Genomic DNA, 17,754 nt, shown 5'->3' on the forward strand with positions numbered 1-17,754 from the left:
CAGAATGAATACTATCTGGAATTACATTTTTATGCACATTTGTTATACTTCAAGAAATTTACTTAAAGGTAAACTTGGAAAATGTAGACAACATTTGTTTGCAAGAATTTCATAGTATCATCTGTCTAGCAAAAACTGGATACATACAAAAGGCCCACCAACAGGAACTGGTTATGATACCTAATGGAATAAAACAATACTGGCGTTGAGAGGTCTACGGTAAGGGTTGATACCAGCACCACTAAGAATGTGGCAAGTGTTATTTTCATCCATACCAAGAAACTTACCGGGCTGTGTTGTCTGGTAGAGTAGCATATATAAGTTAATTTTAAAGGGGTATTTATGTTTATAGTTTAATATTTCTAGAAGGAAAAAATACATACATGTGTCTGTGGTGTGGGTCAGATATTCCTATTGTTTCCCCTACAGCACACTGTCTAGTGTTATGCTTTAGAGCTTCCCCTGAAATCTGATACTTTCATTTCCAGCCAATTACACTTCATGCTAAGACAGAAATAGATGATGATCACAGGATAGCAATGGACGTGATTAAAAGAAAATATTCCAACAATAGCTTGTTTTATCTTCATTATATTCAATAAATAAGTTGAGTGATATTTTTGCTGATAAGAGGGCTTGAGTTGATCCCATATACACATATCTAAATACATGAATATGTAAGAGGAAAGATTCAAATAGAAACTGGCTGGCCACAAAACCATTCACATAGTTCAGGGAATAAAGGTTGAGTTTATGACACTAATCTGTAAGAAAATAAAGACACAGAATTCAGCTGTTTATAATTATCACTTTGATACAGAAGAAAAATTAGTTTAAACTACTCAAACTACGCTCTGCACTAAAGTTCTAAATCTAGTATTTGGTTCATAAAACTCGCCAGCACAGACTGAGGAGCTGGGGGAGCAGCCGGGGGAAGTTACTGCTCGCTCGCTCGCTCGCTCGCTCGCTCGTGTAGAGGATCTATCTGAATATGTTCCCACATAGTGGGTCATATGCCTGAACTCCAGTTCAGGGCATCTGCCATCGTTCTGGATCCCTGCAGGTTCTCTCACGAACACAGTAAATACACTCAGGCACATGCATATACACATACAAGGTTTTGAAAAGATGTATTTATTGATTTATTTATGTGGATGTGTGCAAGTGGGTGTACGGGCAGATGCCCAAGGTGTCCAGAAGGGGGCAATCCATGGAGGTGGAGGCAGTTGTGAGCTACCCTACATGGATACTGGGCATCAAACTTAAACCCTTGGGAAGGGCAGCAGGTGGTCTCAACCACCAAGCCACCTCTCCAGCCCCATGGCACACATTCTTAAGCACACATTGTAGTTTTGACATATTTACACTCATAGAAACAGCACTAGTTGGGATAATTAATCACATCTAAAATTCACTATGTTGCTTTGTAATTCCTACTTCCTGCCCCTCTCCGCCTTTGTCTAGCCAAGGTAACCACTATTTGTCTTACTACCAATATAAATTAGCCAGCATTTGCTAGAACTTTATATAAACAGAATAGTACAGTATACACCCCCTTGCTGGCTTCTTTCACTCAGCATACATTAGCATATATGGAGTTCATTTATATGGGTCCTGCCATGGAGATGTACAATGTTTCCCACTAGGGATTGTTATAAGTATCAAAACCTCGGTTTGAACATGTGTTTCCATTTCTCCTAAACACATGGCTAAAACTGGAATAGCAGAACTGGGCAGAAAGAGGACATTCAGCTTCTTTATAAATCACCAAATTGCTTGTCGAGGACATTGCATCATTTAAAACACTGAATTTTCCCACGAACAGTGTGCACATGGTCCAGTGTGCTGTGTCATCACCAACGTTCAGTACAGGCATGGGAGGAGTAGTTTACCCTTCCAGTAGATATGTAATGATAATTCTGTTTTAATCTACATCGTCCCAATGGCTAAAGATGCTGATCATCACCTCAGACTGTTTATCATCTGTCTATCTCTTAAGTGCTCAAATTCTGCCAATGCAAAAACACTGGGTAGTTCACCGAGCTTGGAAAGCTTTTTTATGCATTCAGGATTTACCAGACATGATTTGCACATAATTTTTTACAATCCATAATCTTTGCATGGTCTTTGCACTGTCTTCTAAGGATCAAGAGCTCTCCTATACAGACCCCCTACTCAATCCTTCTGTAAAGATTTTGTTGTCATATCTTAAAAAGAATAATTCCATAACCCAACTCTTTCTTCTTTTTTTTTTGATTACCTAATGCTTTATTAACCTTAAAATTATTAAATGCCAATGAACAAAAAACTATGGCTCCTAAAATACATTAGATGAGAAAACTGCTAAACTAAAGCAGCCTGTTTATTTTAAAGATGTTAGAACACTGGAATAAAAAAATAAAACAGGTAATATAATACAATGGGAGAAAGGTTCAGCCTGTATTTCCACATAAAAAGAAAAGCTATGGATTCCTTCCAAGTTGATAAAAATTAGACATGGCAAAGAGACATAACCGCTGAAGACCTTGACTAAGAACAAAAAGTAAGAGATTGACAAGATCAACAAAAGAGGTGATACACACACACACACACACACACACACACACACACACACACACACACACACACACACGTCTCTGTACACAGAGACAGCTCTGGAACAGGCTGAGACTTAAATGTCTATATACCGCCAATAATTCTTATTGGGTATAAAATTATCCTGACTTATTCTTACCAACTCTTTCTTCTAAAGCAATCAACTTTAGGACTCCTATTTAAGGCTTTGCATATGGCTTTTTACATATTGAGGCATTATATGTGCTTTGACATGAGAGTTGGTGTTGATTTGCTGCAGTCAAATACCAAACTGTCTTGGTGACTTTTCTTGGGGAAAGTGTGGTTTATCCACTCAGTGTTCTTAAGTGACGGAAGTCAGTTCTCCACACACCTCTATCTGTTAGGGCTCTCTATTCTTTCCATTGCTTCATTTCTTGACATTATTATCATAATGTCAAAAGAACTTTTATACATATATTATTTGTTTATCATTTCAGACATTATCATTCTGCAGTCTGGCTGGTCTGAAATTCAGAGATCCACTGGCCTCTACCTCCTGGGCACTGGGATTAAAGACATGCACCATCATGACCTGCAAGTTTTGTAAATGTTAACTTTGTTCCTATTCCAAGTTGTTCTATTTTTGGTCCTTTGTATTTCTTCGTGTGCATGTGTGTAGCATGTGATATGTAGGCACATGTGATATAAGCAGCATGCATGCACATGGAGGACAGAAGTCAATGTTGGGTGGCTTCCTCAATCATTCTCCATCTTTCTGTTACAAGAGCTCTCACTGAAACCAGAGCTCACTCATTTGACTCGATCTTCCTATCTCTGCACTGGGAGAACAGATGCATGCCCCCATGCCCAACTTTCTATATAAATGCCAGGGACCCAAGCTCAGGTCCTGTGCTATGCGTACGTACTCTAACAGCTGAGCCACCTCTCCTCTCTCAGTCTTTTGTGTGTCTATATGAGTTTTGTACTTAGTTAGTTTTATGAACTAACTTTCATAAAAGGTGACTGGAACTTTGAGAGTGCAATCAGTCAAGCAAGCTTCACTTCAGTAGAAGCAAGTTCATTCTACAATTTCACAAAGTACAGCTCACCATTTATTTCATCCTCAATTTCTCTCAACTATGTTTTGACGTTTTCAGTATATGAACTGCTCACATCTTTAGATTTCTTCCTAAATATTCCTTTTGAAATTATAAGTCAAATTCTACATTACATTTTAAAAATTTAGAATGTTACTGTTTTATAGAAACACAATTGAGTTTTATACCTTGATCTGGCATTTCCAATCATATATAACTGCTTCCTTTGTTTTACTGGCTGGATCATATCATCTGTAAATAATGAAGTCACACTTTCTATCTAGATGCCGTTAAGTCCGTTCCTTGCCTTACTGTACTGCCTACAACTAGCGATGTTCAACACTGGCGAATGCTGAACAGAAGCACAAAGCAGGAGTCAGTTGTTTACTACAAAGCACGACGTCAGCTTTTGGTTTTCCTGATTCTCTTTATTAAATTAGGAAGACTGGACTCAGCATAGGACTGAGTTTGGCTCTCAGCACTCGCACTGAGCAGCTTACAACTGTCTGTAACAGCAACTCCACAGGGATCTGATGCCTCTAGATCCTGTTGGCACCTGAATTCATGTGCACATACCCCTTCACACAGATACATATAATTAAAAGTAAAATCATTTTAAAAACTTAAAGAAAACTAAGGGCACTGACATTTTAGTGGAGAGGTTGTGAGACTGAACCCAGGATCTTGTGGATGGTAAGCATGTATTCTACCACTAACCAGCACACTGCACTCTAGGGGGTTTCTATCCACAGTGGGCTGAGACTACTTAACCAGCATTTTCATTCTAGAGTCTATGAAAATGACTTTCAGGTTCCAGCTCATTAATATAGTCAAGTATAACAACTATTAAATATTAATCCAACCTTGAATCCCTAAAATAACTATTTGGTCACTGCCAAATAGTTTAAACAGGGTTAGTCCCCTCCAAGACTCTCGCTGAAATCTGACTGCCCTGTGGCAGGGTTGGATGCTGGGTCCCATGAAGTTCCTAGGTTAAGAGAGAGAACTGTTTTACAGGAGTGGGTTCATCCTGCAGACAAGGTGTAGTCAGGCAAGGCCCCTCCCTCCTTTCGGCTCTCTCTTCGGCACAGCTTGCAGACCCTCCCGTTCTTCTGATGGGACATGATAAAGCATGGAGTTCTCGCCTATACCAACACCATGCACTTGCACTGTGGCACGTCCAGAAGAATCACACACTGACAAAAATCTCCACTTCTTGTATATCACCCAGTCCCAGGCATTCTTAGCAATAAGAAAGCGGATTTAAGGAGCCAAAATAGTTGTTAAAAGTAGGTTAAGTTTTGCAACTACAGGCAGAGATGATATTACACTGTCTAGTTTTCTGTGTGCAGTTTTGACTTCAAGGTACTTTTCACTGTTTGGATGGGACGGTAAACCATGTCTCTGTTACTCTATCTTAGCCAGAATATCTGCTAGAGAACTGTTGTCATTGTCACATCTGCTCCCATTATGATCGTTCCGCAGATGGAGAAGCAGTTAACAGGGAAACAGAAGCCCAGGATGCAACAGAATCAGTTGTTATTGTTTCCAAAGCATGAAATTAAATCCGAACCACAACAACAGGCATCTAAAATCCACTTCACTAATCTTCCACTGTAGGCAAGCACTTCAGTAGTATTTAGCAGATTTCCTTTAAACACATAAACATCTTTTTAAAAATGGTGACGAAAAGTCTACAGACGAGTCATACAGTGTGACAGGGGCCTGTCGCTATCACTGCACTGTCTGTTAAAGAAAAAGACGCTGTGCTTTCTTACACTCTAGAACACGCTGAAAATATACCTTAAGAAAAAGAAAATTCAATCCACCTAGGAAGAGTTTCTTAAGGATATTCTATGATCCTCAAAGACAAAATAATAACAGTGAAAACAGATACTGCCGTTTTTAAATTGCATCTTACCCGCAGAAACACACTATGAAAGAGGCATTACTGTTCTATACAGACACTGACGTTTATATAGACACGCGCCTCCCCTTACGCAGACTAGCCAGTATCAGACGAGCCTCTGCAGCCCCAGAGCAAGCTCTGCAGTTCCGTATTTGGGCTTTTGTTTGTTTGTGTTTGATTACAACACTGTCTGCCTTAAGAAGCGAAACTCTGCCAACTCTGTTTGGAAACAAGGAAATTTCAACATTGGAGTCTAGCAGAGCTCAGGCCAAGCAAATGAAGCTGATCCTTGAGGATAATGTGACAAGTGGGACCTGCCAATGAGATCTGCTCTGCTTCCTTTCTAAGGCAAGGGTTCCCATCGGTAACCTAGCACAGTGCCTAGATTTCTAATAATCTACAGTGGATGTGGTTCAGTTAGTTTAGGCTACCAACTATTGGTGATGGTGTGAAACTCCTCTTGAGAGTAAAACAAGAGGAGAGAAAGAAATCCTAACAGTTATTCCAATTATTTTAACTATGTAAGCAGAATAACTGAGCCTACCCATTTAAGGTTACCCTAATGGTCAAATGGTCAAATTTCCCCTCATTTTAGCTATAGGACCTTGAAAGTTTGCAACCCTGTAGCCTTGTCTACTTTCACCTATAAAATAGAGATGATGGTTTCACCTCTTCTGTGCTCAATACACAGACAACACGGTTCCTGTGCCTGAGGCTCAGGAGTCACCGTGGAAGACGGGGTGGGAAGATTGTAAGAGGCTGAGGAACAGGAAGTTTGCTGTAGAAACATGTCTCCGCGAAATGTCAAAAGCCACACCCAGGAAATCTCACTAACATAGCTACCCAGCCATGACCTGAAAAAGGATGACATCATCAGACATGCTAGTGAGGAACGGGAAAAGCTCAGGAGGCTTCAACACTACACAGAGAAGTGTAGACGATTCATGTTGACGGGGAGAGAAATAGCCTTCCCCAGAGAAGAGCATTCCACTGCTTAGTCAATAACCAAATATTCAGCCCTGAAAACACACATACAAGTAACACTATATGACCCAAGAAGATTGGATTTATATATTTAGGAATATATATACACACTCATGTGCACCTCTAACACACACACCCATTAAGGAAAAAGAGGACATGACTTTGGAAGAGAGCAGGGGGTTGGGGAGCAATAGGGGTTGAAGGAGAAAAAAGAAGGGGAAAATAATGTAATGATAAAATAACTTTAAAAAATTGAAAAATTATTAGAAATAAAATACAACATAAGAGATTTAACAAACAAAATCATTTAGAATAGCACCAGACACTTGGACAGCATTGTTTAAATTTTGTTATCAATAAGTTAGTACCATTCCTATAATTATAAATAAGGAAAAATTACATAAATAATTTTTGGAGATTCTTCAATATAAAGAATAGTTGCAAATAATATAAAAATAACTTTAATGTTCTCCAATGCTTACTGAGTTAAAAACATGGTTCTATACTTCTAACACACCTATATTAATGTCTTAAAAATTGTATTAGAAACTGACATCAAGCATTTTCTATAGGTATGCAAGTAACTGTAAAACACCAACAGAAACAATCAGACACAATTAATTGAAATAAAGCAAACTAATCCATTATATAATTCCAAGTATATACTATGTGCTCAGCGATACACAATGTTCTTCTCAGGATTCAAGCCTTACAGCTCTTTACAAACTTAAAACATTATATGATTTAATGGAAGTATATGCCAGTATATATAACACAGGAAGAAATTAAAAAACTTTTTACATTGTGTGTGTTTGTGTGTATACACATGAGCACATCTGTGCATGCATGCACCTGTGCTAGCATGCCCGGAGGTCTGAGGTGCTTACAGTTGATTCTCCCTGGCAGGAAGGAACTCTCGAGTACCACCAAACTTGGCAAGTTCCACTGATGGAGTAAGACTCTTTGTATGGAGATTTGATGCTGGCTTCAAAGGAAAGTTCAAATGTCTGGTATGCACTTACAGGGCACCCACACAGACATGCAGCCGTAACTCACCGTTGCTATTTTGGTGCTGAGGAAGTTCTGCCTTTCTTCATCTACCATAATTTCATGTGCAGTTTTAAATAATTCAAGCATTTTGGGGATGTCACGGCCAATAGAATCTGGTTAGAAAAAAATCAGAAAAATCCAAAATTACATTATCTAAACAAGTAGCAAAAATTAATGACTGAAATAAACATGAATCCTGTGTGAAGAAACAGCGAATAAGCCGTGGCAGGCAGATGTTAGAATGGCCACTATGGCCCCCACTTCTAGTTCATAACCTTGGTTGCTCTTCTCCCATTGGGTGTGGATGAGGCCTGCAACTTGCCCTCTATCCAAGAGTCAGTGATATGGATATGCACATAAGTTTGCATTATATAACCCTATAATGCCTGTCTTGGAGGAGACTCTTATTGGCTTTGAAGAAGCTATAAGGTTGTGTGCTAACATATGGAGTGGACAGCAGACCAAGGAACTCCAAGTCCAGCAAGAATAACTGAGGCGTCAGCCCAGCCTGCGAAGAACAGACCTCTGGCAATAAGCACGTGAGTCTAGAAGTAGATTCTCAGTCAGACTGGAAGGAGAGAGCCAAGTCCAGGGTTCCCTCTGACCTTTACACATACACGTGTGTCTCCCTTCTATCACGCACACATACACACAGACACAATTTACAAAAAAAGTTTTAGTATGAAATGTTAATGTAAATGCATACTGTATTATCTTGAAATTTTTTAATTTTCTTACTGAAAAATAGGATAATTTTCATACAACATATTTTAATCCAGGTTTCCTCTCCCTCATCTCTTCCCAGATCCTTCCCACCTCCCTACCCTTCCAACTCCACACCCTCCTCCCCTCCCTCCTCTCCTCTCTCAATATCTCTTAATATATCTCTCAATCTCCACCCGCCGCCTCTCCCTCTCTCGGAAGAAAACAAACAGGTAAATAAAAAAGATCAACAAGGACTAAAAACAAAAATAACAACTAACAAATACGCGTAAAAAAAGAGACACACTGGCATGCGCATGTGCACACGGGGTCCCATCTGGTTTGGAGTTAGACAAGCCCTGTGCATGATGCCACAGTGTCTGTGAGCTATGTGTCCACCCTTTCATGTCTGGAAAACACTGTTTTCTTGGAACCATCCACCCCCTATGGCTCTTAAAATCTTTCTGCCCCCTCGTCTGTATAATTCCTAAACCCTGGGTGGGGCATTTCACAGACATCCCAATTAGGACTGAGTGTTCCAAGGCCTCTCTCTCTCTACACATTGTCCAGTTGTGGGTCTCTGTGTTAGTCTTCATCTCCTGCTGGAGAAACCTTCTCTAATGATGGCTGAACGAGACACTCATGTGTGGGAGAACAGAATATTGTTAAGAGTCATTTATTTCTCTTTTTCTTTCTGATACTCTTTCATACATTATGGGGTTCTGTCTGCAAATAAGTATGTCCTTTTATTATTATAGATAATCAATCTTTTCTCCAGTGTCTGTTCTCATTTTAATGATCTATTTTGTCTGGCATTAATATAGCCAATGACATTCTCTTACTTATTTGTTTTCATGGGTTGTGATTACTTGGTGTGTTTGTGTATTTAAAGTATTTCTTCTGCAGACCTTGTACAAACAGCCTGCTCTCTCCCTATCTCACACATTGCATTTTGGTTGGAATGTGCAGTCCATTTCCAACACTGTCTCATCCTGTCTGCTCCTCTGCTTCTCCTATACAGCCATTTTTTTTTGTCTTAAACAAACAAAATCATGTCTCTTTTATCCCACTATTTAGATTTAAGCTATGTGCCTTTTAACCAGTCACCTTGTTTGAATCACAAACTACTCTGTGTTAATAATATGTGCCAGGCAATCTTCCTCTTCCGCCATCTTCACTTTGTGATGAATGTCATGCTGAACCTGGCTTACTTCCTGTATGTTTGTATTTAGAACAATATCCACTATGCTACTTATGACCGAAACTAGAGAATCAGATTCCTCTACACTTCATATTTAATCTGCAATTCTCAGATTCTACCTCTTCAAGATCCCTCAATAATCTTCTCCTTCTGTCTTCACTACCATTAGAAAGAGTATATTCTTTCCTCTTTTTATCTGGTCTACTACAATAACCTTCACGATGATCTCCATGTAAGTTTCTACATCCGTATGTCTGTCCCATGACCTACATGACCCCAGGGTATTCATTCTAAAAAGAAAACCACATCTCATGGTTCTGAACTTAATTTTCAATGGTTCTCACCTTCATGGGGGATAAAATCTAATCTCTGTGGAATGGTACAGAAAGCCCACTGTCTATCATTATCTAAGCCCAATATCTGATAAAAGTCCATGTCCAACGACAGAAAGAACTTCCGGAATACTCTCACTCTTGCTTGACTTTTCTACATTAATAAAGCCATTGCTTCTGCCTAGAATGTAGTCCACATGTTAGGAAAGCAAACACCCACTCATGATTAACCTCTCAACCAATATCTTCTTTACAGATTTGACTCTAAGAAGTAGTTACTCACCCCATAAATATGTTGTACGTTTCCAAGTTCCCACAGCACTTTAATACTTAAGTTTATTCTTCTGTCGTTTCTGCCAATATGTATTTTCTTAAAAATGTGAACTGGCTTTTAATCTTTCAATTTTCTGGACATAGTTGACAGTCAACAATTACACACTTACTTGACAAGCAGCCCATAATGAGAGAGCTGACATATTGGAAGCATGTGTAAGTTCCCTTAAAGCAATCATGCAAATGAATAACCACTTTTAGGAATCTTAGATATTGGTCTACGCATAGTATAAACTTTTTGTACCTAATTTGTTCTAAACCCTACTTAACATCATCAAAAAAATATTGGGCATTTGCCATCATGAAACACGTCTTGTAGATAAGAATTAATGGTTCTCAGTGATTGCTGCCTCCATTTCCTTGTTAGGAAGTTCACTTAAGGTCACATAAGGTACAAAGCCAAGGCTGGGTGGTGCGTGCTCTCTATTACTCCATCCTGTTTCTCAGCAGGACAAACACCAGGTTGCTGTGCCTCCAATCATCGTACCACCATCCACCTGCTCCCGCTTTCTTTTCTGTGTTTCACACTCTTCTCCTTCCCCACTGGCCTTTCTCTCCCTCCAACACTCTCTGCTGTTTCCATAGTAAGTGCACTTCAGTCTTTCATGCTAAAGCATCTTTTCTTTTTTCCTTTTACCAGAGAAAGCAAATAAACAAGGAAGCAAACAAGCAAGGAAGTCAGGAAGGAAAAACGAGGAAAGAAGGGAGGCAGAAAGGAAGCAAGTTAGAATTAAACATGCTTAAGTTTTAGGAAATTGTGGAAACCAAGAACTGACATTTGAATTTGGGGGAAACAAAGATCAGTGACTACAACCAGGGGCACTGTTTTAGGTACTGTGAGAGAGGTGGCTGGAAAAGGAATGTTTGGTAAGGAAGGGAGCAAACAAATTACTGAAGGCATCTATGTCTAAAGACTGGTGTAAAGACAAAGAACTAAGACTACATACACAGCAAGGGCAGCTCGGCCACACGAAGGCCTGAATGGCAGGTAAGTGCTCTTTGTCTAACTAGACAAATCTGGACGTGAAGACAGGCTGAAGCTAACTGCATGAAGTACAATTGCCAGTCCACAACGTCAAAGGCTTTTTCTTGGTGTTCAGAGTCATCACCAGTTAGACACACACCAGATGTTCAATTAGCAGACACAATTATTTTTTAAAATATATAAATTATACTTAATTCATGGTTCAGTCAATTTACTGACTTAGAGTTGTCTATCCTGGGCCATATGCTATGATAAAATTAATGTGTCTTTACTCTAATAGTAAGAATTGAACGCATAGTGCAGAGAGACACAAAAATGAATAAATAGTATAAATAAATCACCAAATAAATAAATCCAAAGACCCAAGAGAGTAAAGAATTCAGCATGTGCATGTGTGAAAAACGGCACAGCAGTCTCTAGGGCTGAAATAAAATGAACTTCACAGGAGTATTAGCCATGACACTCATAATTAATCCACTGTCATAACTGTACCTACTCATTCATGAATTCTTTCATGGGTGAATAGTTTTTAAACTAGTACAGGGGGAGCGTGGAGTAGAAATTTGTTTTTGCACTTTTCCTCATATAACCTAAGAATTCAACTTCAGTAACAGAAGTAATACTTGGGAGCACAAAATGTTCTTTCACGACCTGAAGAGTCCTTAAAGTTCTGTAGTTTAGCATTTATGAGTCTTCCCCATGGTACAGCCACCTCTTTACAGAGAGCAGACACAGGAGGATCCCTGGAGCTCACTGCCCCGCCAGCCTGGCCAGGCTGAGAGACAGAGCATGGCTCAAAACCTAGGGTGGAGCGTGACTGAGGAAGACACCAGACATCTATCTCCCTCTGGCTTCCCAGGCACGCACACATGTGTACTCACACGCCTCACCTCTCGTTAAAGGAACCGTGTCGACAGAGCTCTTGGAGAGGTGAAGGGCCTGCGAAAGGAGGCCAAATTCCTTTGACGCAAGTTTTAAATATTTTTCATGAAAAAAAAAAAAAAGGAGAAGTACTGAGAAACCAAGCCAAACAGGGAATCTGGAAAAGTGAAATTGCCTATAGTTATATAAGAAATTAAAATAAGGGGCTGGAGAGATGGCTAGGCTTAAGAAATTAAAATAAAACGTGCTGTGAAATATGCACACTGGATCTAGCCAAGATGGCCACACCTACTCCTGTTGGTAAAACTGAGGCACAATGGGAGTGAGCTCAGCCGCAGTGCCTGGTTCTCACTGTAGCCTCCTCATTTCTGTTTTATCTTCGTGTTTTTTTTTGGATCGAGGGGGAATCAAACATTCCGAAATGAGAATCGGAACTATCTCTAAAAATGCACAACACAAGCCCCATCTGTTCTCACGCACATCTGGTATGTTCTGTTTGAACAGTCTGACAAGCTGAGGTTGTTTTCATGCTTAAAGAACACAAACGTTTTACTGCGTCTCTTGAGCAGACCCTTTGGGGCTGAAAGAAATGTTAGAAAGGGGGCACTGTCATTCTTCTAGGTGCCTTGTTAAAGCACCGTTGTGGGAGGGGTCACACACACTAAGGACACCCACAGCAGGTGGAAGGTGTGATCCATTATGAAAGCAGAAATAAAGTAAATCTCCCTGGGGAAAAAAAACACTTTAACAGGAAACTTGCCATTTGGAATAAAGAAGTCATTTGAACACCTTCTTAGACTTAACAACAGGAGAGCTAATGTAAAGAGTAACAGAAATGGAACCCAGTGGGTTCTAGAAGCCGAGCACTACAGCAATTAGTGCCTGACAGACAGCTGAGCCGGACGGACAGCAACAGCAGTGATCACGTGGGTGCAGGTGGGCGCAGGTGGGCACACGTGGGCGCAGGCGGACACAGGCAGACACCATGAGCCTCATCTCTCACTGTCTCCATTAGGGCCACTGGCTGCAACTTGAGCTTACTTAGAAATCAAATATGTTTCTGGGAAATATTTCCTCTAAGTTGGATGGAAAATCTCCTTTCCCCCCCCCAATAATATTCAATTTCAGGCCTCACTTAAGAAAAATGTAAATCTGATTCCATAACAACAAAGGCAGCTGTGACATAAGTCTATCAAAAATGACGAGTCCCACCCACATCTAATACCAGTGCGACTTAATGCAGGCTACAAAAATAACAAAACCATAGGGCAATAAAAGAACTTGAGTCCATTTGAATCGTTCATAGTGAGACCATGAGTAGATGATATCTTAATAGCTAATATGTATGAAGAATTTTAATTAACATTTTTTCTTTATCTCTACTAGAGTTGAAATTTGAAAAAAAAATAACTAAAACAGATTTTTAAATACTTGTTTTTTTCTGTAGTACCTAATAGAAAACATACCAGACATCCAGGAACCTCTACAACACACACCCCGTTCTGTGCGTGTGCTTGTACATGTACTCCGGCCTCATTACTGACATCACTTGTCAGGGGAATGCACAGGGCACAGAGCAAGCCTTTCCCTCCCTCTCAGTCGCCCTCTTCCTATTCAGTCATAAGTCCTGTCTTTAACACTGTCTCTCCCGGTACTCACCACACAGAACTGACTCTGAACACTGTCCCTATACATCCCCTGTCCTTGTGGCCTAACTGGGCTCCCTACTCCAGTTCCAGTCCAAACCAGTATGTCTCCTGCCACTCTAAAGAACAGATGATGCCACATCACACCTTACAGCACCTGAATGATTCATGCTGAATAGACAGTAAGCCCATGCTCACTAACTCCTAATTCAAAGACTTCCTCAAAACGACTGCAATCCACCCCAACACTGATTCCCATTATTCACTTACGGAATCAGTGTGAGCCAAAAGGACCTAACTGACACTTCTTGGAGCCAGTCCATCATTTTAGCCTACTTCAGGGCCTGTGGTTAATATATTCTTTCTACTTAGGTCTCAGTCAGTTCATCCAATTATACTAGAATACCTTCATTCATGATACACTGCTGAGGTCCCCACCTAGATTATAAACAAACCCCAGATAATATCCACAGTACCTTAAGAACTGATCAGTTTGTATCTCTCATTTTATAACACTTATCACATTAACATAACAACATTACTTCTCTCACTATACTTCTTTTTTGTTGTTGGGTGTTGGTTTTTTAGAGACAGGGTTTCTCTCTGTAACAGCTCTGGCTGTCCTGGAACACACTTTGTAGACCAGGGTGACCTCAAACTCACAGAGATCTACCTGCCCCTGCCCCTGCCCCTGCCCCTGCCCCTGCCCCTGCCCCTGCCCCTGCCCCTGCCCTGCCTCCTAAGTGCCGGGATTAAAGGTGTATGTCACCATCTCCCGGCCTCTCTTACTGTATTTATTAAGAAGGAAGTACTCATAAAGAAAAGTTCTACTAGTTGGAAACATTTATAGAGCCAAGCACTCATGTATATGTATTTATGTACAAGCTGACATGTACATGTACATGACATGTACAGAATGTCATGACGATGATGTTCTCAGCAGCTATTACATTCCAGTAAGGTACAGCTGAATTACACTCCAGCAACATCAATGCCAAAGAGGAAAATAAAACCTACATATTCTTACAACAGCAATTTCAAATATCAGACATAATATTTAGTCTACAAACATATTAGCAACTTTGATTTTTACAAACAAAAGTATAAAGAGTTGCTGATAAGATTGAAAAAAGAAAAATTCCCTCTTACTTCTAGTAGCCTTTGGAAATCTTTTTTTCAGTTTCTTCCTTAACGGGTTAAGTTCGCCCATTATTTCTGGAACAGCTACATAAAAGTCCACAACAACCTCATCATCCAAGATCTAAAAACCAAAGGAAGAATACATGAAATACTTTAGTTTTTTGGACATAAGCAATTTCATGATTCAAAAAAGAACTACTATGCACATTTTTCTTCAAACACATAATGATATAAACACAGTCACCAGTTTCTGAAAACATCAGAAGCAAAACACTTTGTTATATTGTAAAAATAGCTCTGTGTATTTTTAAACAAAATTAATTATTTTAATACTGCTGTGAGAGTATGCTAGGCCAATGCTGCTATAAGCTCAAGCACAACACCAGTGCGTCGGCTCACACACACCTCCCAAAGTAAGCTAGAGCACACCAATGTGTCTGCTCACACACAATGCACGTCTATTACAACTGAAGGCAGGGAGACATTTTTCATTACAAGCTAAAAGCTCCAAGTTGCCAAATTCACTACTAACCGCTAACTTTCTAAACTTAGTGCGTCAAAAGAACTGAATGTTTCAGATTTACCAGATTTGTGGATAAATCCAGCTAATGCCAAAATAATTATTATACCACCATACTATACTCCACTTAAAAATCTAATTGACAATAAAGTAAAATAACTTTTTAAAACAAAATATTGCTAAGATACAAATCTTTCATCAGTTCAACTGTCATTTTATATGAAACCTTACCTATCCAAGGCCTTGTTTGGGGTTAATGAATTCAGAAAAACTCAACTCTGGAAAAATTAGGCTATGTTCTGGGACTTTATCTTCCTCTTACTAGTGTTTCTTTGAATAACATTCTATGCCTCTCTTAAAAATATTGGCTTATTAAGTGAGAACTTGTGTGCCGTGAATTCTGCACATATTTTATACAGTTTAGCTCATCCAATCCTTCAAGGCAGGTGTTAATATTAACTAAATAATTCAGATGAGGAACACGGGGCCTTGTGAGAAGGAACCAGCATGTGTCTCCTAAGAAGCACCAGGATTCAAACATAGGCCATGGGGTTCTAGAACCAGGGTCCCATCCCAAGAACACAGAGGAAACAAAGACAACTGAAATGCCAAAGAACTGTACGTAAGGCTTTCATTAACAGGTTTCCTAAAACTAACTCTACACACGTTCCTTTAAGTTAAAAATTATCTGCGAATGCTGCACTACAATCCACCTTAGGAACACAACTTAGAATAACACAAGAAAAACCATTACATTCAAATCTCTCTGAGCCAAATATATTTGTGACATTTCAAAATGAAATGAATTTAATAACTAAATTAAGATCTTAGAAATGATTCAAAGTTCAGTAAGGATAGCCTACTTTACAGTTTCTTTCTTTTCAAAAACTATTTTATTTTTATTTTTTATGAGTGTTTTGCTTGCATGCATTCCTATGCACCACATGCATTCCTAGTGCCAATGGAGACCAGAAGAGGACATAGGATTCTCTAGAACTGGTCACAGAAGGTTATGAGCCACCATGGAGTGCTGGGAACTGAACATGGGCCCTCTACACGAGCAGCCACTGCTCTTAACTGCTGAGCCATTTCTCTAGCTAAATGCTAAGGAGGACAGAGTGCTTATATGGCAGGAATGAGGGCTTGGAGTATTATTGGTCTTACAACAGTTGCCTACCTGGGTAAGGCCCTGGATTCAACCTCCAGTATTGCAATAAATAAGTAAATAAAAATGTATAGAAATGTGCTTGAAAATCAACAGCCATGATAGTACCTGAGAACCCTATTAGAACTTCACAACCTGAATGGATACCTTCTAAAAATACCACGGAAAGCTTTCACACACATGACATAAGATAACTTACCCAAACAGAACTGTTTCTCTAACTGTTTAGGAACACTGGGTCTCCTGAAGAAAAATTATGTACCTATAATATTTATATACCAAAAGTCATCATTAGATTTTCTTATTTGGGTTTCTTTTTCCAGGGCATGCTTTACGAACAGTAGGGCTGTGTACTGCATTCTCCCCCCTTGTTTTTCCCTTGAGAAATGAGTAACCTCTGGCCAAGGCTGCAGGGCTGGCCGTGACAGCTGCTGCGCTCTCACAGGTTGGGAGAGAGGCAGCACGCGCTAGCTGAGGTTTGCTGGCTGCAGAGACCGAGCCCCACGCTCCGACTCACAAGTGCTGCAGTGTATTCACTCTTTACTAACTCAAACACTGCTAGTACTTTGTAAAGAATTAAAATGATATGCCAGGAAGAACAAGACACTACACTTGGACTCGGCCAAAGCCCTGGGTTTTTTTTGTTTGTTTGTTTGTTTTTTGGTTTTTTTCCTTCTTTTTTTCGGAGCTGGGGACCGAACCCAGGGCCTTGTGCTTGCTAGGCAAGCGCTCTACCACTGAGCTAAATCCCCAACCCCAAAGCCCTGTTTTAAAGTAAGCTCCTTAGCTACTTTCCAGCAAGCTCACGGGAAATGTTACCTACGGTCCTACAAAGGCCTACTGGCCTTTCCTCCTGCTGCTGGACTGCATCAGCAGGTTCAAGGCCAGGTCAGGACAGGCTAACATCATGACCTTAAAATAAAGGAGGAGTCTTCAAAGCACCCCTCAAGGAGAAGCTGGGCTCCAGCTTCCTGTGTTCACACCTCAGCTTTGTGGAGGGTCTTTCCCTCTGTATCATGGGTGTTTCCTCACCCCAGAAAAGCCTTTCTCCAACTGCTGACTGTGTCTGCTGCTGACTGTTGCCCTTGAGAAGTTTCCTGCCTTTTAATCCTTTATCAGGCAAAGAAAAAGAACACCTGGCTGGTAACATAACTACTTCCACATGGGAACATAAAATGGGGGGTAACCAACTCTTGTGTTTCCTGGGCCTTGGTCACTCACATCTGACTCTCAGATAAACCATCTCCAATTC

The 17,754-nt window shown here is 40.1% G+C and overlaps 1 protein-coding gene across 4 annotated transcripts in view; it reads right to left on the minus strand.

The window, feature by feature from the left end:
* Window positions 1-17,754, minus strand: part of Mrpl1 (mitochondrial ribosomal protein L1) — a 59,136-nt gene that overhangs the window by 16,260 nt on the left and 25,122 nt on the right. For 3 of the 4 annotated variants that reach the window (XM_039091672.2, XM_039091670.2, NM_001105997.2), the window contains 2 exon segments: window positions 14,827-14,938; window positions 7,603-7,709 (listed from right to left, as the gene is read on the minus strand). In XM_039091672.2, the coding sequence (XP_038947600.1) occupies window positions 7,603-7,709; window positions 14,827-14,938 (219 nt within the window). 4 annotated transcript variants of the gene reach the window in all.

This window comes from Rattus norvegicus, chromosome 14 (assembly GCF_036323735.1).
Source record: "Rattus norvegicus strain BN/NHsdMcwi chromosome 14, GRCr8, whole genome shotgun sequence".
NCBI lineage: Eukaryota > Metazoa > Chordata > Mammalia > Rodentia > Muridae > Rattus > Rattus norvegicus.